Source organism: Etheostoma spectabile, chromosome 9 (genome assembly GCF_008692095.1).
Source record: "Etheostoma spectabile isolate EspeVRDwgs_2016 chromosome 9, UIUC_Espe_1.0, whole genome shotgun sequence".
Taxonomy (NCBI): Eukaryota; Metazoa; Chordata; class Actinopteri; order Perciformes; family Percidae; genus Etheostoma; species Etheostoma spectabile.
The window spans coordinates 22,075,552-22,096,718 of record NC_045741.1 but is presented as its reverse complement, the minus strand read 5'-3'; the positions used below and the strand labels follow the sequence as shown (position 1 = coordinate 22,096,718).

At 38.9% G+C, this 21,167-nt stretch overlaps 3 protein-coding genes across 4 annotated transcripts in view; all 3 read right to left on the bottom strand.

Annotated features, from left to right (window-relative positions):
* Positions 1 to 462: 462 nt before the first annotated feature.
* Positions 463 to 11,569, bottom strand: LOC116695426 (collagen alpha-1(V) chain). The gene is made up of 31 exons (XM_032525678.1): positions 11,531 to 11,569; positions 10,687 to 10,785; positions 9,460 to 9,513; positions 9,259 to 9,304; positions 9,007 to 9,060; positions 8,700 to 8,807; positions 8,355 to 8,408; positions 8,087 to 8,194; positions 7,771 to 7,821; positions 7,330 to 7,383; positions 7,140 to 7,193; positions 6,974 to 7,027; positions 6,725 to 6,832; positions 6,596 to 6,649; positions 6,316 to 6,369; positions 5,105 to 5,158; positions 4,968 to 5,021; positions 4,773 to 4,826; positions 4,574 to 4,624; positions 4,421 to 4,474; positions 4,095 to 4,148; positions 3,956 to 4,009; positions 3,829 to 3,882; positions 3,723 to 3,740; positions 3,423 to 3,485; positions 3,078 to 3,263; positions 2,811 to 2,940; positions 2,609 to 2,715; positions 1,478 to 1,558; positions 1,178 to 1,387; positions 463 to 1,046 (listed from the first exon to the last, which is right to left on the bottom strand). Exons 2-31 carry the CDS (start codon positions 10,749 to 10,751, stop codon positions 894 to 896), a joined length of 2,295 nt encoding a protein of 764 aa, XP_032381569.1. The 5' UTR covers positions 10,752 to 10,785; positions 11,531 to 11,569; the 3' UTR covers positions 463 to 893.
* A 399-nt stretch (positions 11,570 to 11,968) lies between these two features.
* On the bottom strand, positions 11,969 to 15,883 carry LOC116695427 (collagen alpha-2(I) chain-like). 2 transcript variants are annotated; one of them, XM_032525679.1, is made up of 15 exons: positions 15,842 to 15,883; positions 15,681 to 15,734; positions 15,520 to 15,564; positions 15,246 to 15,299; positions 15,038 to 15,145; positions 14,887 to 14,940; positions 14,739 to 14,792; positions 14,282 to 14,326; positions 14,138 to 14,191; positions 13,715 to 13,759; positions 13,409 to 13,462; positions 12,582 to 12,635; positions 12,429 to 12,482; positions 12,131 to 12,184; positions 11,969 to 11,979 (listed from the first exon to the last, which is right to left on the bottom strand). In XM_032525679.1, exons 1-10 carry the CDS (start codon positions 15,868 to 15,870, stop codon positions 13,735 to 13,737), a joined length of 522 nt encoding a protein of 173 aa, XP_032381570.1. In that variant the 5' UTR covers positions 15,871 to 15,883; the 3' UTR covers positions 11,969 to 11,979; positions 12,131 to 12,184; positions 12,429 to 12,482; positions 12,582 to 12,635; positions 13,409 to 13,462; positions 13,715 to 13,734. The 2 variants fall into 2 exon arrangements, with proteins under 2 accessions (XP_032381570.1, XP_032381571.1); XM_032525680.1 differs by having other exon boundaries at positions 14,146 to 14,191; positions 15,528 to 15,564.
* Positions 15,884 to 16,252: 369 nt separating this feature from the next.
* LOC116695783 (collagen alpha-1(XXVII) chain-like) overlaps positions 16,253 to 21,167 on the bottom strand; it is a 14,910-nt gene continuing 9,995 nt past the window's right edge. The window contains exons 5-13 of the mRNA XM_032526237.1: positions 19,366 to 19,473; positions 19,193 to 19,246; positions 18,890 to 18,943; positions 18,738 to 18,782; positions 18,512 to 18,565; positions 16,796 to 16,840; positions 16,640 to 16,693; positions 16,465 to 16,509; positions 16,253 to 16,342 (exon numbers count right to left, since the gene is read on the bottom strand). Coding sequence (XP_032382128.1) covers positions 16,253 to 16,342; positions 16,465 to 16,509; positions 16,640 to 16,693; positions 16,796 to 16,840; positions 18,512 to 18,565; positions 18,738 to 18,782; positions 18,890 to 18,943; positions 19,193 to 19,246; positions 19,366 to 19,473 — 549 coding nt within the window. The remainder of the gene's footprint in view (positions 16,343 to 16,464; positions 16,510 to 16,639; positions 16,694 to 16,795; positions 16,841 to 18,511; positions 18,566 to 18,737; positions 18,783 to 18,889; positions 18,944 to 19,192; positions 19,247 to 19,365; positions 19,474 to 21,167) is intronic.

Genomic DNA, 21,167 nt, shown 5'->3' with positions numbered 1-21,167 from the left:
ACACCTCAACCTGCACATCAAACTTAGACGATTCTGATATCAGCTGCGTGGCTGCAGGCTGTTTTTGTCACAACAATTCTACAAAAAAAAAAAGAGTAGAAAGTCACAGTAGGGCTCAAATAAATGGGACAGTACCAGTAGCTGTCTTAGATGAACAGATGCGTTTCATTTCCAATTGTGTATGTAACAAAACTCATCCTCTACGCACATGAATGAAGCAAACATAATTCTTATAAATGTATACATTTTGGGTAATTGCGTTTTCTATCATGACATGGCATATTTGAGAGGCAGCATGTTCAGAGTCATCAGTGGTGAACTTCATTGGTGTAAGATCTCAACCTACACATAAATAAAAAACAGCTTAATGATCACAGAGGTAAGAGCAAAAATCTATGCTATGACCTAAATTCTAAATAATACCTATTTTTTAGTTGAGCATCTACTGTATGGTGCAGGCAGGTTCAGTAAAACTACAACAGATGTGCACGGCTAGATTTTATTCCACATGTTTAAAGTCATACTTTTATTTTTATAGTGCTGTACATCCTCCCCCTGTGAGGATTATGAGACACCAAATACACTGAGTTGTGATAACACTGCCTTCCAAGTCAATTTCCTTAAAACAAATACAATTAGGTACTGCATAAACATTAGATAACAATGTATACAATGCTTCATATGATAAAATCTAACAATTCATTCAGCTTGTGACAATTCAATAAATATACACAAAACAGTAAAGCACTGAGCAAATTAATCTGAACAAAATTGTTCATGTAAAATATCTAGACACCATATATCCCTGCTTATTAAATAAATGAGATATTTACAGTTCATTATTTCACACACGCAAACACACACACACACACACACACACACACACACACACATCACAAAAAGCAGAGGGGTCCCAAAACAACAGTGATTTCCGGGACAAGGGGAGATAGCGACCTCATCTCTACACCCAGATCTCTGACAGGAAGTAACTCCATATCACCTCGATGCGGCTCTGTGCTCCCCCGAACCATTACAACCACCTCCGCCTGCAAAATGATCAGATAGAAGAGACACAAAGAGAATGTGTAGCCCATAGCACAGTGGGAAAGTATTTCTCTGTTCCCATATCTATAATACATTTTACAGTCATGGAAAACTGCAAAAATTGTGTTCTTACCTCACAGCCTTTCCTGTAAACTGTGGTTAGGTGTGAAAGAATTTCTTTGCCAGAGTCTCCCAGGAAGTGAATAATCCTATTGGCTGAATGGGTTGTTCCAGCAGTGCTTGAATGGTTTGTTGTACACCTGACAGTCATATTTTGGAAAGATGTGTGGCTGTGTAACCGCAGAAACCTCAGCTGGACAATGTCCACACCAGCATACTCAAACTGTCAGAGACAGAAATCATTCATCATAAGTCTGATGAAATGGCTTATCGATGTACTAAATGTTCCTCAATCAATCCACAAATGTGTTACCTTGTTTTCACCGTGCTGCTGACTAAACCACTGGACAGGCATTTTTGATTTCTTCTTTATTGGTTCCCAACGTAATTTAATCTGAAGGATAGCACATTATCAACACGTTTAGAGTCATTCTTGGTACCATCTTATTTGTGTATTTACATTAATCCAAAAAGTGTGGATAGTAACACCCTTCTTTCCTAGGATCTATTTTTTTTATTAATGGGCCCACACTGCCGTGTGCTTTATGAATGTTGATTCCTTCACTTAAAATCTACTAAACAAGCTATCAGCATTGCAAACATTGGTCATATTAGGACATTTTAAATTATTGCTTTGGGAAATTGAAGCAATCTTATCCAAACATCATTGTTCTAGGGCAGGGGGTCTTCAACGTTTTCTTTAGGCCAAGGACCCCTCAGCTGAAAGAGAGACGGAACATGGACGCCCACCACATTTCGTTTTAAACTTGAGTTGCATATTAAACTGGGGCTACAATAACTTGTAGGGCGGCCTAAATCCTTTACACATACCATTTGATGGTTCATACAATACTAAGCTATTAAAATAATAATTATTGACATATTCATATATGTATACATCATGTTTTAATGTTAAACATACATGTAGCAAAGTGACTGTATCTGCCTACCTTAGACCATCAATGTTGCATAAATTAAAAAAAAGAAGTTACGTGATTATATTGTAATGTAAAAACATGGGATCATATCATGTTGTTGTTGCAGTTGAAAACATGAAAGTGAGCACATTTCTCACACTGCACTTAGCCTGTAGATTGGGTAAACCACGCCCACTCTGCCGGCGATTTGATTTTGCCTTGTGCTTGGTCTGGAAATCTGCACATTTAATTCTCCTGCTTCAGTTCACAATTTTGTGGGAACCAATCACAAACTGGCTTATTTACTGCTATTGGCGGGTTTTAACATATGGGTTTAACACAATGACAACAGAGAAGCAACCAAGCAGCTTCTTGTTTACATTCAACATATCGGTCACCTATCACCACCGAGAAAACACAGAGTGGACTCACCAGACCAATGCTAAATCTAAAATCTATTGAGCTCGGCTTGGTTTGGTGATAGCCAGACCACTTAGCCTGCTACTTTTGGGTGAAAACGAGTGTACCTGAGACTGTAAAGGGTCAATGCAGGTTGTTCCTCCTGCTGTGAAGTTACAGAATACCTTCACAGCATCATAGGGACAGCCTTGATTGGGGTCCATGTAAAAGTAACCTGAAAAATAACTGACATGAGTGCCTGATCACTCATATTAATATATGGTGTATTGTCAGAAACAAATTTACATATGGGCCTATTCAGACTCTCACCATCATTCAGATGTGGGTGTATGAGTCCCAGCTCGTAGCAGGTGGTGGCAGGATCGTCTTCAGTTCCCCGCGGCCAGCTGAAGGATTCCTCATCTACGTCAGACCATCTCCTGGACACTGACCTTGGCCACTAAATAAGAATGCATCATTAAGATATTTAACCAGACAGTCAATCAGTCAGCCAACTATCAATCCTTGAACACTATTTACCACTAACCAAGGACATTGAGTAAATTAAGTGTGTTAGAGAAGAAAGTGTGTACCAACTTTTTGTTGCCCTTCCCTTAGCTTCAGGAGGCTGGGTGTTTGTCTTGATCTTGGCACATTTTTCAGTTTTGATCTTGTACTGGGTCTTGTTTTTGGCCATAGCTCATTTCCTGGACCTGGTTTTGGCTCAGGCCTTGATTCCTGCCTTTGTGTAAGCCTGTGCTTGCCTGGTGAACCTGGTTTTCCCTGTGAAGTGCATGGGACAATCCTCTTGGCAATTAAGCAGTACTGTATCAAGCTTCAAATGCATCTTAAAACATTACATAATGTTACAGTTAACATTGTTAATCAGGGAAAGCCTTTGTTTTTGTTTTTCATGTGTATTTTGTTAACAAAATTTCTTACTGGAGGTCCACGCTTGCCCTTCACTCCCTTTGGTCCTCCACTGCCTTGGACACCTTTCATTCCCTGTACAGGTTCAAACACAATCAGGCTCTGTCTTTATGCAATTAATGCATAAAGACTAATCTCCCTATTTGCAATCGAGGTAAAGATGGAGCCAACTAAAAGTAATGCAAGGCTGAAATCCTTTCAAGTTGGATACATCAGCTGTCCACCAAAATGCTTTCTTAACAAACATAAATTGAAAACTGTAATTTCAAGATGCTGATTTTTTTTCAAAACAAAAAAAAAACAGTCTCTCACCTTCTTTCCAAGGTGGCCCTGTAACAAAAGCAGTACAGAAACAACTTAGTAAAATGTTTCAGTAAACCTTCTTTGTATACTGTAGCTGAATATTAAAGCAACGTACAGTGAGTCCAAGAAAGCCTTTTCGCCCACTTGGACCAGGAGGACCAGTACCCCCCTGTTAAAGTCAGTCAGTTGATTAATAACTTGCTTCCAGTTACAAACAAAACCAAAAGTAAAACACAACTCACCTTCTTTCCCTTATGACCTCTTTGGCCTTTCAGGCCCTGCAAACCAGGATTCCCCTAAGATAAAAGTTAGAAATGTGGACGACCAAAAAAAATGATGCCTTTTTTGCAATTAAATGTTTTCAAATACATTTTAACCAACCTTTAGTCCAGGTGGCCCGATTGGTCCAGGTGTTCCCATGTCACCTAGGAGACCCTGCAGGTGAATGATAAACACTTTTTCACTGACTTCTGCATGTTTGTCAATGCTGTAAATTCATAAAGCTATGCAACTGAACCATAAATAATATTTGGAATAAATCTCATATAGTCTATTCAACTGATAGTGTCCACACCAGCAGAGGATAGGCAGAATGTATACGGTACAGAGACATGATAGGAGAAAGCATGGATTAAAACATTATGAGAAACAGAAGCCCTGGCTCATCTAGGTAAGGATATGTGTTGCAATGTGTATCTGACTTTTACCTTTGGACCAGTAATTGCAGACTCGCCCTTCTCTCCTCTCAGTCCTGGAATACCCTGTATCAAGACCAGCAATGATCACAGATGTTTACCGAAAGGCATTATGTTAAGTCTGTTGGTGATCTTATTAGTATGCTGCTGAACAAACTTGCATACCTTTGGCCCCATTGGTCCATTTAGTCCTTTTCCTTTTGGTCCAGCTTTTCCCTGAGAGAAACATGATAAATACTGCATACTGTATATGTGAATTACATAAATGAAAAGTAAATGCAGTGCATATGTCTATAGTGAAAACACTGTACATATACTGTAGTTATGAGTATTATCTTGAATTTAAAATGACATGCTATTGTACCTTGAACCCTGGTGCTCCAATATTCCCACTGATCCCAGGAGATCCAGGATTTCCCTATAACATTACAGGTTTTAAATGTGTCTAATGTCACAAAGTGCATCTGTAGGCCAAACTAAAACAGATATTATGAATAAGGGTATACTCCCATGGTTTTATGGTGGTTGCACATTTATGGATGTTTGTTTTGGAGTTTACCATTTTGCCAGGCCTGCCAGGTGTTCCAGGAGCTCCTCTGAAACCAATATCACCCTTTGGGATGAGCAGGGGAGGGACTGGATTTAGTAAAAAGGTTAAACAACAGACTAAATTGCAGTATGTTCAATTTTACGTACCGGATCTCCTTCATTACCCTCAACCCCTAGTAACCCATCCAAACCGCTTACGCCCTGAGAACAAGATCACAATATTAATATTTTAACATTTTATTTAGATAGCACTTTTCAAGCATGCTATTCAGATTAAAAGATTTACAGTGTTATAAGGGGTTAAAAGCAGCCAGACCACAGGTGGCCTTGTATGTAATTAATATAATTTTAAAATATATTCTACATTTTATGGGCAACCAGTGCAGTGATGCTAAAATTGGAGTGATATGACAAAACCTTCTACACTTACTTTATAATCTGACAGCTGAGTTCTGGATAAATTACAATTATGATACTGAGTGAGAGTTTAAACAGGTAAGAAGAGAGTATATAATATATATAATATGATATAATAGCGTGTAGTATTTTTTTGTGTCATTAAAAGTGAGCAAGTGTCTAATCTTGGAGATATTCCTTGATTGACAAAAACAATTAATATCACCACGCTTGGGTGATATTTCGTTTATGCTGCCCATAGGATAACTTCTTTGCCAATGCCTTAATGTTGGCCTTTAGTAAACCCAGGGAGGACTGAATCTGTGCTTTGTGATGCTCTGGACCAAACATCAAGACCTCTGTTTTATTGCTATCAAACTGTAGGAAGAAAGCTGACATCCAATCCGAGACATTGGATAAACAGGATTAAAGTATGGTTAACTTATTCTGTTCATGTGATTTAAATGAAAGATATAAATGAGTATCATCAGCGTAACAATGAAAGTAAATATTGCGTTGCCGTAAAATTGGTCCCAGAATATATCCTCGGGGCAGTCCACACGTGATGTTAGATATTGATGATTTAAAATGTTAGATGCAGACAAAATATTTCCTGTTTTGCAGATATGAGGAGAACCATTACAGAGCAACTACAGTGATTCCTGCCCATTTTCTCTGTCAATAAAAACACTGTGTTCTATAGTGTTGAGGATGCACTTAAGTCCAGCAGCATAAAGACAGAACACTGTCCAGAGTCAACAGCCAATAATAAGTCATTTAAGACGAGAAACCAATCAATCATCAACATATTCCTACATCAACAACTACATCATAGGTTGCAAGGTTAAACGTTTTGGTTTGCTTGTAATTTTCTTTTTAATTCTTAAAATGAGCAGTAATTCAGATAGCAGTGATGGATTTAATGACATATGTATGTTTTATTTGCCAAAAAGGATACTTGCAGGTTTTCCAGGTCGTCCAACAGGTCCTGGTCTACCCGGTGGGCCTTCAGCTCCCTACAAAACAGACTTCATTAACTAATTTAATCCTACCTTTAATTAAAATGTAATATAATCAGAAAATAAAGACAGCAATCAGGATTGTTTGCATTAAGTGACATTAAGTGCATTTCTTAGAAAGTATGATTAACATTATGGGAACGAAAAAAAAAAAAAAGTATCTTGGGGTATCACAACAATCTGTTTGTTTTGTTTTTGCATTACAGAATCAAATTAAACTCACAATTTTTCCAAGACTTCCTTTGTTTCCTTTCCTTCCGGGCTGGCCTCCTTTTCCCTTTATAAAGACATTATCTCCATTATGACATTTGTTTTAGATTTTCATCTGTGTTAAGAAATTACTTTCACTTACTTTAGGCCCCTGGCTTCCTTTAGTTCCGAGAAGACCGGGAGGACCAGCAGGTCCAGGTCGACCTTTAGCACCTGAAGGGCCAATGAACCCCATCTTCCCCACAGTTCCCTAAAAAAATACAGTCACACAAGACATTATATTATAATGAAGAAATACATCTTTAATTCACTAACACTGAATGATCTAATTACAAATGCTGAAAACAAACTCGCAAACTCAATCCTTGTGAATTCAAATCTGCTGGCTCACCATTGTGCCTCTTGTCCCCGGCTCTCCTTTTGCCCCTGTTTGACCTCTAATGTCCTGGGGATTACAGAAGGAGACATTGCGTCACTGTGGTAACATCTTTGTACACACCATTAAATATGCCTGACTGGATTAATGATGTCCGTAGGAACACATAAGGACATCCCACCAGGTCTCCTTTGATGCCTTGAAGACCGCGCTTGCCCTTCTCACCATGACTGCCCTGAATGAAACAAACACACAGCAGAGAGCATTAGATTAGATTAGTAGTAAGCAAACCCCTCTAGCTGGACAGATCACACCTGCTGCAGCACTGAAGAAATGTGACTGCATCAGATTAAATAAATTGTACAATACACCTTTGGTCCAGGGATTCCAGCTTTTCCCTCAGCACCTCTCTTGCCTGGAAAACCCTGAAAAACACATAAATGAAGTGAAATTAATTTTAAGAACTCAAAAACAATAAAACAAAATTAGGCTTTAAGTTAAGTCTTATTTGTTTTGTACGGCAACCAAGTAATTAAAAGCATGTATGCACAGTATATACAATCTCTATCACTATCATGTAGTTAACATTGGCATTTAACTAAACACATGCTAGCCATCTAGTGGTTGGAATTTTCAACATGTTGTAGGAGTAATATGTTATGTTACAGATCAGGGTGACCTGGATGTAACTAGGTTGAAACTTTCAGATCATTCAAGTCACACAAACATTTTGTAATGGCATAAAAATTAGATGTGGAGTTTCTCTTGAATAGTTCATGATAAATATGTTAATTAAGTCTAATAACACGTACTGGTGTTGATGGTCCAATTTGTCCAGCGGGTCCTATACTGCCAGGGGGGCCCTGGAATGAGAAGCCATACAACTTACAGTCTTTATTTCCAGTTGTGTCATAGTCAAACAATAGTATGAACAGCATCTCTTAAAAAGACATTCTCTGAATCACTATATATAGAATTCAAATGTATGTTTTAGTGACACTTGACACAAAAAAAGACAAGCTTGCACCAAGCATATGATACATGAAGCTCATTGTGATTGGTGTTAGTTGTCATCATACAGCATTTTGGACATCATTGACAATCAAAGAATCCAACTGTGTTACTAACAGTGTGTCCCCGGAACCCCTTTTGGCCTTTGACCCCGGCTCCCCCAGTGTTGCCCCCTGGACCGAACTGTCCAAGCATGCCTGATGAACCTCTGGTACCTGGCTCACCCTGTAAAAGCAACATCATAATCATCATCATCATCATCATCATCATCATCATCATCATCATCATCATAATCATCACCCATTTCAGACTCTACACCAAACGTTCAGCATTCCCTTTGAAGACTTTGACCACAGCATCATTTTCAAGTCCAACCTTGACTGACCTTGAGCCCTGGCACTCCATGTTTTCCTCGATCCCCTGGTGAACCCCTGTATCCCTGCAAAAAAAAGGGTTGATGGTGAAGACAGGGCACAGGGGACACACTGTCCTGTTTTAATTCACACTTAAAAAAATACACAGCACACTCCATTGGGTCTCAGAAGTCTATTAATATTTGAGATCAGTGGCTGTGAGGCTGCCTGACTTTTAGATTCGGAGAATGATTCTGATGCATTTTTAGGGCATGAACACACAAGGATGCAGATGGCATTGTCTTGTGTCATTTTATAAAAGTGAGAGGGGTTACAATATTTTAGTAAAATATACTCTAGAAATAACTCCTATCCACCTGTTTCCCTGGTGGCCCCTTTGCTCCCTGTGGCCCTTGGTTGCCTCTGTTGCCTTCAGCTCCCTTTGGCCCTTTCTCTCCAGGGGGCCCAGTGTTTCCCTTGTCACCCTGAAATGAAAGTAAAACAAGTGGTGTCCACAGTTTGATTGATGCATTTATGTTCCATCGGCATGCAGGGTTTGTGTTTGCTGCATTTTCAAATTATTTAAAGGTTGTAATGACCATGAAGATTGTGTAGTAGAAAAACAACACTTTTATCCACAGTTCAAAAATAAAATGACACATTTACAAGATGACAATTACTCACAGATATGCCTGTTTGTCCAGCTGGCCCCTCAGGTCCCTTTAGTCCAACTGGACCCTAAACACAAATGCACAGGGTTACTCATAAACAGGTTCAAGGTTAACATGAGGCTACAGACTGCATGGGCCTCCAATTTTGTGTGTGTTTTTTTTTTTTTTTTTTTTTTTTTTTTAGAAAATCAGACATTTTAGTGCCTTTGCATTCAGATAAATGAAAAATGATGTGACAAACAGTCTAATCAATCTACCTCCTCACCATCGAGACCAGCAACTCCTTTCTGCCCCAAAGCTCCTCTAGATCCCTTAAAAGATGAAGGAAACAACTGAGTGATGAATCATTGAAGCATCATTGATTGTTTCTGACATGTATGCACGGACCACTCCATCACTCTGCTACTGTTGTATGCAGCAATTTCTGAAGCGTGTTTAGAGAAGCTCAGCGAAAGAAAAGTGTTACCTTTTCTCCTTGGACACCAGCGGATCCAGATGTTCCCTGAGGCCCATCTTTACCCTACAATTAGGGTAAAGGGAGATCAAAGCAACAATCACAAAAAAAAGACTTATATATTAGATATTCCTACCCTACAACCTGCTCCTAAAGTGCCCTAAAGGCAGACAAGATGCTTGTGCACAACAAACTCATCTTGGTGAGCTTGGTGCTTGGAACAGTAAGTTCTAAAAAGTTCTTAAATACATTTGTGTATATTTACCAATAATTAAACTAAAAGCTGTGTGTTTATTTCATTTAGTGACCTTTATCAAAATACATGCAAAATACTGTATAATTAACTGTCCTGTCCCTTGATGCATAGGGAACTATACAAACGTCTATGTGAATATGCTGTATATTTTCAAAATATCACAGCTTTTAAGGTGTTTTTTTAGCAAAATTTCTCATTATGATCCCTTCCACAATATGATTTCGCATGAATTAGTACAGACAGCAGGGATATGAACGAAATTTGCAATATATAATGTATCCTCAAAGACAGGTATTAAAATATAATGATGAAGTGGACCATTCAATTGCCCATACAACCAGAGTCATTAATATCCCAAATTCCTAATGATGTCTGGATGATTCCAGGTTCCTGACAAGCTCCCTCTTTTAAAAAGGAATGAACGGCACAGAATTAGAAAATGAATCTAAAAACTTGCGATGTAGCAAAACTACGTTTCCTAGAACATCCAAATGCAATCCGGATGACATTGAGGGAGTAATCTATGACACCCTGGATCAACACTCTGACAACAGACCTGACCTGCTCTGATGACTAACTCTTGCTCTATGCCAAACAGAAAATAAAGACACTTCCTTTTCACTCATCAGATCAAGCTTCTGTCAGCAGTTGTCAAAAAGAGGCCTGCTGTCAGCCAATAGATAAGAAAACTCTAAATGATTTGTGTAAACAATGTTTGACCATTTTCATGCCACTATGTGAAAGCGGGAAAGGTACCAGTGAGAAGGCACACGCATGCATGCATTTTGGCCCGTTATCCGTTTTGGTCCGTTATCTGTTTGGTGGTTTTTGTCTTTCATTTTTTTTGAACAGTTTAGCCTGCTGTACATCTTGACTCGGTTTAGAAGACGGGGATCTTGAACATTACACTGAGCTAGTTTTCATTTCTCTCCAGTGAGCTCATATGAGTTAAATTGACATCAAAAGCATAAAAATAAACTTACTGGGTAACCAGTAACTCCAAGCGGGCCAACAGGACCTTGTGGCCCCTGGTCACCTGGAAGGCCATGGGGCCCAACCTCACCCCATGGTCCAATGTTACCCTGGATACCCTGGAAGAAAAAAAACGTATTAACAAGTAAAACGTTTAGTGTTTGAAGTCAAATTTCAGGTCAAATCAAGTATATTTGTGTATCATTTACAATATTTCAAATTGGCCGTGCAAACTCTCATTAGCTATGGTTGCCAACCAAATCCAAGCTTTCTGGAAGGAGAAAGAAAAACAGTCTTGTCAACTGAGCTTATTGTTGCTTGTTGTTGCAAAATCTAAATACTAAGTAGGGTAGACATGAGCTGAGCTTCATCTGCATAGAAATGGAAAGAAGTGCAACTATAGTTACAAAAAGGCTATAAGAATAAGGACAAAGTGATTAATCAATGATCAATTAAATACACACAGTAAATGTTACTAATTGTATGTTTGGTGCAAGCATATGTTTATACTAACTGGAAGCTGAAGATGCAAAGTCAGCACCATGACAGAGTGCACATTGAAAAGGCTGTTTGAGCAGCTACTTGACTTCTCTCTAAGGGGAATTTTAAACCAAGTACTACATTTATGTAATATCTCTTGAATGTGTTTGCATTTTGTGCTGAAATAAACAAAATACAAAACTGAGACAAAAGAGAAGCACATCTATATTTTCCAAAAAAAGACTTCAAATAGCAGTATCAATAAGACGAGTGAGTGGGAGACTCTTACACATTTTACGCACAAAATGTCAACCACAGTGATAAATGTTTGGATGGATGGATGTGATGGAAGGAATGAATAAAATGAAATCTTACAGACGATCCTCTGTATCCTTGTGGTCCAGGCATGCCCATCTCACCCTGAGAACAGAAAAAGTAATAGTTTTATTTCATAACATTGATATAATTATATAAATTAGCACTGATAGTCAATTAACTGCAGCAGTGAAACAGAACATGATTCACTTACTGGGCGACCTTGTTTCCCCCTTGGTCCCTCCTCACCTTTCTTACCCTTCACAACACATATGATGAGGTGAACACCACATTAAAATGTTAAATACTGTGAGTGAGAAACTAAGTGAACACATTTGTCCAACACAACAGAATGATAATATATATAATATATAATATATATAATACTGACAGGCGTATATATTCCGAATAAAATGCAAGTATTGACAAACATAAAGCTTTGAATTGACGGATACCTTTAAGCCTTCACTTCCTTGAAGCCCTCCTGGTCCTTCTTTACCTTTAACCCCCTAAAGAAAACCAACAGTCCTTAAAGCACAACATCATTATGGCTACATTTAAAATATTCTTTTGTGGCACTACAATATAGTTGGAGCCCAGTTATTCCAAGAGTTTGTATTGTAACATCCTAAAACGCCAGATGGTGATGCTGTAACTCACTCTCTGTCCTTGCTTTCCTGGTGTCCCCTTCGATCCTCTGCTGCCAGCTTCTCCCTGTTGATTGACACAAATGTACAGCTATATGAATCAACATAGTTCAGCACCTTAATTTGGAATGTTGAGTAACCCACAGTAATGTGGTACGGCTGTGTAACTACAATAAAAATGTATAAATACCTTTTCAACCCATTTACTCCTAACAGAAATGTGATCTTCTTTTGTTTCATTAAATAAGGTAGGAAATGAAAAGAATAAGGAAAAAAAAAAATCACATTTCACGAAACTGATTAATACTCACGCTCGTCCCTACAGGTCCTTGGAGGCCAGGAGCTCCTGTCTTCCCAGGCAATCCCTGTTGAAGATATTTAGTAGAATATCAGTAATCCATATGTGACACTATAACACAATCAAATCTACTTTTTCAGTGTTTATTATAGGGAGGTTAACGTACTTTTGGTCCTGGAAAGCCAGAGTCGCCATTATTTCCATTTGCACCAATGCGTCCCTGATAGAAGGGTGATATTAGTTTATCACATACAGTATCTGTCCCTATCGCCTTGGTCCCGCTACACGTTCTGCGATGCCATGTTACATCCTGCTACGCTCTGCGATGCCCTGCTACGTCCTGCTGTGCCTTGAAATGTTGCACAGTGCCCTGCTATGCCATGAACTACTACAAAGAAACTACTATAAACTAATATTTTTTGTGACTGTCATTGCCACTCTTCATTTTAACCCCAACCGGCCCGTCAGACACCGCCTACCAAGAGCCTGGGTCTGTCCGAGGTTTCTGCCTAAAAGGAAGTTTTTCCTCGCCACTGTCGCACTGTTGCTTGCTCTGGAGGAAACCACTAGAACTGTTGGGTCCTTGTAAATTATAGAGAGTGGTCTAGACCTACTCTATCTGTAAAGTGTCTCGAGATAACTCTTGCTATGAATTGATACTATGAATAAAATTGAATTGAATTGAATTATCCTAGCTACCCCTTTAATAGTCCCACTGAAGAGTAATGTCTGAGAATTATATACTTTTAGCTCAAACAAATACTAATAGGATATATATTGCAGTTGGCTGACCGATTTTATTCAGTTTGTCCTGTATATCTCCATGAATACCAATCCTATGCGAAAAACATTCCCACTCTCTTTATGGATATGGAAAACTCAGTAGAAACAGTAGAAAGGCCTTTATGTAAACATGAAGGTTATGAACTCTTTAAAGTGATATGTGATTGATCAAAGTCAGAAATATGAACCTTAACATATTGTTGGTCTTACCAGGGCTCCATGAGGTCCATCCTGACCCCTATTACCTGAAGGACCTTGAAATCCCTAAGATGGGACAGAGATAATGTCAGACTTTTAGCTAGTTTGTTTGGAAGAACTAAATGACTTATAAATTACAAAATTCTATATTCCAAATCTATAGGCTATTAGAGTAAAAGGTTACATGACAGTCATTGACAAATACTCAAAATGACTTAAATTCTATCAACCTCCAAGTATTTAAATTTGAAATGAGACTTAAAATGCTCAATCATTTTAATTGACCACATTTGACAACGTTTACATAATTCTGATTACCTTTAGGCCTTTAGGTCCAGTCACTCCGAGGAATCCAGTCGTTCCCTGCACACAAGGTTTAAACATATAAAATGCATAGGTTCATTAACATTTATTTTACGCAGGATTTTGAGAGATGCAATCCTAAATTGCAAGAGTATATTCTTTTTGGATAGACTAAAATATTAGAGTTCTAAAAGAAATTAACATTTGAAATTAGTTTGTTAGGTCATCATGAATTGATTTGTATAGTCTACAATCTACATGTATCTACATAGATTTGTAAATGTATATTTAACAGCTTTAAATCTATGTTGAACTGTTAATTAAAGCCATTACAGTATTGTAAAAAAAAATAGTAGTGGAGAGTAAGAGTGGTTGTATGTTTGGACTGGACACTGTAGTTATATAAGGACAGAAAAAGAAGTGTAGCTCTATAGGAACCTTAATACCAGGTTCTCCTTCACGTCCTCTCTCTCCAGATATCCCCATCTCTCCCTGCAAGCAGAAAGCACAACCACATCAGTGGTGTGGATTTAGCCCAATGATCAGCATCTAGAAACTTAATGTCCACTCACTCATACTCACAATTGGACCTGGCAACCCATAAAATCCTGCTTGACCCTCTCGACCCTTTGACAAGAAATAATTATGATTAGGATATAATATCTACTCCAGGAGTTCCCACTATGAATGCCATGATGTTTCACTGGAGATATTTCCAAATTGAAATAATAGAAGGGGCACATAGAATCAGCTCAGATGCTATCACTTGAAAAAGGATATACTGACACCTGTAGTGACTTGAATGTATCATCAGTATGTTGAATATTGGTGTACATTTGTATCAATTCTGGACAACATTTCTACAAAAAATGACCATGACTGTTATATTATATTTTAGTGGCAAGTTGTAGCCATCAGACCCATTTACCAATAATTCACACACTCATACTAACATCTATGACCAATGAATGTGCAGCTAGTGCACAAATATTAATATAAAGAAAAAACATTTTCCACTTCTTCCACGTCTTTGTCCTACCTTGTCACCTCGAGGCCCAGGAACTCCTTGACTACCGTTTGGCCCTCGATCTCCCTACAAAAACATACAAATTCATTCACACACCTTCACAATTTCACAAACCTTTACTTCTTAAATACCAAAAGCATTCATTTTCTCAAACACTTACCTTAGGTCCATCGTTTCCCTGCTTCCCTTGCTCCCCCATGATGCCATCAATGCCCTACAACCATGAAAGCAGGTAATCTTGATTATCACAGTTGCTATTGCATCATTAGTGAACATGTCTTTGTATGACTCATTATGTCTATTTCACTCACACTAGATCCAGGAAGTCCTGGCGACCCAGTTGGGCCTCCAAATCCCTCAAGTCCTGAAGGGCCTCGACGCCCCTTAAATCCTTGCTTACCTGGAGGCCCTGGAGGTCCCTGTACACAAACACAACAAGACATTGAACTAAGCCACTGGTCTGGTCAAGAAACTGAACAACAATCAACTGAACAGATGGACAAGAAGGACCCAACTCACCAGGTCTCCATTAAACCCTGGATCACCCTTCTCACCTCGCTTGGCTTTTGCCCCCTGGTAGAGAAAAGTACACACACACACACACACACACACACACACACACACACACACACACACACACACACACACACACACACACACACACACACACATTTAGCTCGGTACTTATAGGAACCAAAATATTTGTTACAGTATAACATGATATGGTTAATATCCTTAAACTATTGCCATAGATTGTAATTGAAAAAAAAAAAATTGCTTTAAGTAATCTTACAGGATCACCTGAGGGTCCAGGCTTTCCTGGATTCCCATTGGCTCCCTGCAATTAGAAAGAAAAGCCATATACTCAAGCTTCATCATAACACCATTACAGCACATCTGACTTCTCTAATAATTCATTTTGCTTGTACAGAGGGTTTGGCCTCGTTGTCTTACATTAAGACCAGGGGGTCCAGGTTCTCCGATGTCCCCTTCATCTCCTGGATCACCCTGGTGATACACAAAGACCACATGACCGAATGAACCTGAAATTATGGCTGCAGTTAATTGATACAATTACAATTTTCTTTCTTTATTTTTTCTTAAAGTGTACTCACAAGGTCTCCTTTAGGACCTGGAGTTCCATCTCGTCCTGGAGCTCCCTGTGAGAAAAATGAGATACAATGTGTGTGTAGTGGCTCGTCTCGTGATAAAATGTATTATTATTATTATTATAATTAAAAGTATGACTCCTGTATGTGGAGAACATTTCAAAAAGACACAGCTACTATTGTTGAGAATCATAACATCTACTTTGTCAAAACAAAAAATGTATAAAAGTAAAGCATATTATTGCTCACAATTAAAGGAAAATAGGAGTTAATATTCTTCTCCCTTTTTGTCATACAACTTTATCCTTTTGTCTCATGTTTATGGCCTACACAGGACAAAACTACAGTTACTATAAATCCAAACCAACCTACAATGACACAATGATTCTCTTTCTGTCGCAGACCAAACTGATTCTACTATAGAATGAATTTCTTCAAAAGGTTTTGGTCTACCTGAGGGCCACGGACACCGGGAAGCCAAACCTCTCCATCAGGACCAGGCTCTCCCTGAAGCAACACATGTATATATACACAGGTTAGACATTTATTAAGGTTATTAAATGCCATTGGCTTAACATTATTTGGTCTCTGTGAGAAAGAGTACATATGTACTGTAAATGTCTTGTCACCTGTGGTCCAGCTGCGCCTCTGGCACCCAGTTCCCCTTGATGACCCTAATATCATAAAATATTGTTTCACAAAACTTGATATATTATAAATATTATAATTATGTATAATTATATATTTAAAAATATGTTGTTAGTCTATTTGGACTACAACTTGATCAACTAGTCGTATACTTACGGGAGGTCCTTTAACTCCTAAGACACCTTTTACTCCTCTGGGGCCCATTTTGCCCTGAGCAGAGGACAGATTAAGGAATGCACTTCCTACTCCAACATCATTATTTTACCAATTTTATGAAAACGCTGTAGTCTTTTCTTGTGTTAGAAAACTTACAGGTGGGCCTGGTGGTCCACCAAAGCCTTCAGCTCCAATCTCTCCCTGAAAATAATCCGCAGTGTATCAAACACGGATAATAATCACCAAGGGCTGTGTGTTATGGTTGTGGTTGTCTGTTATAGTTTTTCCTGTTAATTGTGTTCATTTGTTCCCCAGGTTCCTTGTTGTTTACTGTCTCTAGTTATCTCTGTGTCGTGTTCATCCTTGTGTATGTTTATGCTTCAGTTTCCTGTTTTATTTTGTAGTGTCTGTTTCTCCCTTGTCATGACTTGTATTACTTCCTGCCTTGTGTTTTCCCGCCTTTGTGATTGCCCTAGCCTGATGTGTTTCACCTGTTCCTGACCCCTCGTGTCCCCTGCTCCTTTTTCACCCTAGTTACCTTGTGTATTTAGTCTCTGTACTGCCCTTGTCTCTCGTCGGTTCATTGTCTTCCTTCCCTGTCATTCCCTGCGTCTGTTTCTCACTTTCGTGTGGTCTGGTATTCAGGGGTTTTGATTTTGGTTTGTCTTGGTTTTGACTGACTGCCTGCCTGCCTCAGGGCTATGGAAGACAGAATATGACTTCTAAAGTCTAAATAAGTCTAAAGTACTAAGTCTAAATAACTAAAGAAGTCTAAATAAATAAATTCAGCTGCTGCTCCTCTGTGCGCATTTAGGCAGATGCTTTGCATATCTCACAGAAAAAAATGTACACAGTGTGTAACGTTACGTTACAGGATTACGCCTGTTTCCCTGTCAAGATCTGTTCACCGCTACCTAAACCTGAACCAAATGCTCAAAGCATTTTAACAGTAGAGAAACAGATAGACGGGGGACAGACTTCACATGCGGTGGACGTACACAGCTAGCTAAATCTGTTGACATAAAAAATATTAGTTTCTGCAAATATCCTTGTTACAAAACAATTTTTTTGTGTTCATGTGTGCAGTATTTATTCAGTATGTGAAATTCTATGATCTCTAAGAAGTTTGACAATACAGTGACATTGGCACTGCAGTGATGCTTAGCTAATGCTATGGACCTCGTTAAAACGTTAAATCAAACCCTCTCATGTATTTGTTGCTAATAGGTTTTACATCTGTGGAGAGAGTTTCTCAAAATCAAATATGATCAAACACAGGATAAGCCTCATAACCGGATCATTCATGTCCAAAAATACAGAAAAATGCTAGCACCTTGGGTCTAGTGATATCTAGATATATCTGTGTCTAGCACTTTATCAGCGGCGGTTTTAGTCATGAAAATGAACATTCCGAGTAATAGTGGATGATGGATTGAGGGTGAAATAACGTATAATCAATGAGGAAAATATTACTGTGAACATAGCAGGGAGCAGAAGAGAGCGGCTGTCAGCTCCTGCCTGCTCCTCTGTCTCACTTGTTACAGTATATCTATGGTCTCACCGTAAGGCAAAAGTAGTGGACCCAAATTGAGCTCACTCCTGACGCCAATCAAAGGTAGCTTTAAACTGATTTTGTGTATTTATTTATATATTTATTCATGCATTTATTTATTTATTATTGAGACTTAAGTCATGTTCTGTTCTCTATACAGGACACCTTTTTTGAAAGTCTTTTTTAAATAAATCCTCTACTCTACATTTTTGGGTGCGAGCCTCGTTTTCCCTGATAGTCTGATGATCATGATGGAGTATATGAATTTTTATTTATATAGATAGCCTATGGAAAATTGTCATAAGCTGTCTGACACTGACCCGAGGTCCTGATGATCCTAGAAATCCACGAGCACCCCTGGATCCAGGCAGTCCCTGTCAACATAGGACAGTTCAGATGTTGCAATATAGAAATGAACAACAATAAGTAATTATTTTTTAGCACAGTAAAAAGTTATTGTGCATTTGAAATTGCACCTTATATAATTACTTTATAATGATGGGGGCACAAAAGGGGTCATTAAATAGTATAGTAATCTGTACTTACTATGTAGCCAGGGACACCAACGACACCTCTGACTCCTTTATTTCCCTGGTTGGAACAAAGAAAGGCAAATCAGAATCACATGTACCACCCCTCTACTGATGAAAAAGGTGTGTGTGTGTGTGTGTGTGTGTGTGTGTGTGGTGGAATCTGACCTTGTCTCCTTTTTGTCCACTGTTTCCCTGCGGTCCAGACTCCCCATGATAACCCTAGAGACGGAGAAATAGGAGTTTGACAAATAACTATAAATAAAATGCCCCAGAAAGCTTCACAAAAGAATATCCACCACTTCTGTAATACCCAGTGCTAATAACTTGACATGTGGATATGAGGAACTAAATTATTTTGAGGCTAAATGCAACATTACTTAGAAATTTAGACAGAGATGGAGACACACATGTATTTTGGGCATCTATAATGTCAGTCCCCATAACATAACAATTCCTGGCCACTCTTACCCACTCACCCAGCTCCCCTTTGCTGCCCTTCTCTCCTCTGTAGCCTTGCGGACCCTATGGGGATAAACACAAAGAACAATAATATTATATCATTACATATAAGGTATTAAATACCTGTTTCTTACTAACTATGAAAATACACATATGTTTTACATGTCTCTTAGTAGATTTACCTGTTCTCCAGGTAAGCCTGCAGGGCCCGGATCAGCGTCCGCTCCTGGGGTCCCGTCTTGCCCAGGTCGGCCCTGGGGACCCGGCATACCTTGTGGTCCAGGACTGCCCTGAAATACAACACAACATATAATGCATTTTGCTTGGTCTAATCAGAATATTTGTTGTAGAAAACCAGATCATTTTACAATATATTTTCTTATTTATATCACAAATCGGTACTGAAATGCCATGTTCTGGTCCATTGCAGTTTGTTACTGTATTGTTAGTGTGTTGTTGGAAAACATATTGAGTGGTAGTGTCTGTTTAAAATACTGTAGCTATCACTTGTGCGTCATGACATTCTTCATTTATTATTTTATATCACCTTGTTGTGCATACTCATTTTACATCACATACTTTTTACAAAGTATCCCTCAAAACCAGTAACCAGTACATCCTTGCTACCACCAAGAATCCCCATAACTACCACCTAATATATCCCCGCAATATTCTAGCAACTATTCTGAGCAACCACTTAATTATACCATGGCAACAACCCTGTACAGCCAGCAACCTCTCAAACACCCTAGCAACCATTCAAAGTTTCCATAGCAACCACATGTAAAATCTAACTCTAACTACCCAGCTACACCATGGCAAAGTTCCTGAAGGTGGCAATGGTGGAATGGCAGCTCGGCAGGTACTGCCCTATTCACCTCTCCTTATACAACCTGGCTGACCGCCATGTTCAAACTGTTTATGAAATGTGGGGGACATGGCAAGGGTGTTTCAAAAACATCAAATTTCTTACATGGCGTATGTGTTGATCCTATATCTAGTTTATCACAGTTTCACAAACGCGGGGGCATTGGTCTGGTTGTGATTGCTCATCACTGCTTGCTACTGGCCTACCGCAAAACCTTGCCATGGGCCCACCGATTGGATCGTGGAGTCAATTCACTATAGCTACTCCAAACTTCTGGCTGATGGATGAGCTTGATGCAGGCCGTGTGAACGATGTGAGCAGAAAAAACACCCATGTACCAACAAAACAGAGATATTCCATTGTCTGCAATGCTGATAACATCTGCCCCACGTATACATAAAAAGACAAATTGCACCACTGCAATTTATAAACAACAACAACTGAAACTGGTTCAGACTGTAAACCATGTGTGCATTCTTTGGAGTCCAAAAAACAAACGGAAAGGCATCTTCGGTGGACATCTGAATATAAGTAGCGTCATTTCAAAGACTGAACAAATTGAACATTTACTGTCAAACTCAAATATTGACTACCTGAAACACGGCTGACTCCTACAACCCATTCATCAACATTTAACGTGCCGTACTGCTCTGATAAAGCAACACGGGTAACTAGATCAGCCACAAGGGGTGAATGTAGTCTTCCACAATGCAAAACCACATTTGGGAGGATATCATTCTCTTTTGTGGCTAGAAATCAGTGGAATAATCTTCCTACAGAGCCAATTTTATGCACTAACTTGCACTCATTTTCACGCAGTGCAAAGCATTGGTTGTTAACTAAGAAGACTTGCTCCCACTAGTAAATTAATGTGCTCCATTACTGTGTGTTTCTGGGGGTGGGATGGTGGGACAGTAATGTCTGTAGATTTTTATGACTTCATTTATCTGTTTTGTGTATGTTGAACTGTGAAGACTTTGTCTGTGTTTTAATGTGCCATCTACCAGGGACTACGGGCGGAAATTAGCAATTTGCTACAACCTGGCACCAGACATCTATTCATGTTTTTTTTTGTGCACTGTCCCTGTTCAAATAAATAAATTACAAATTACAATT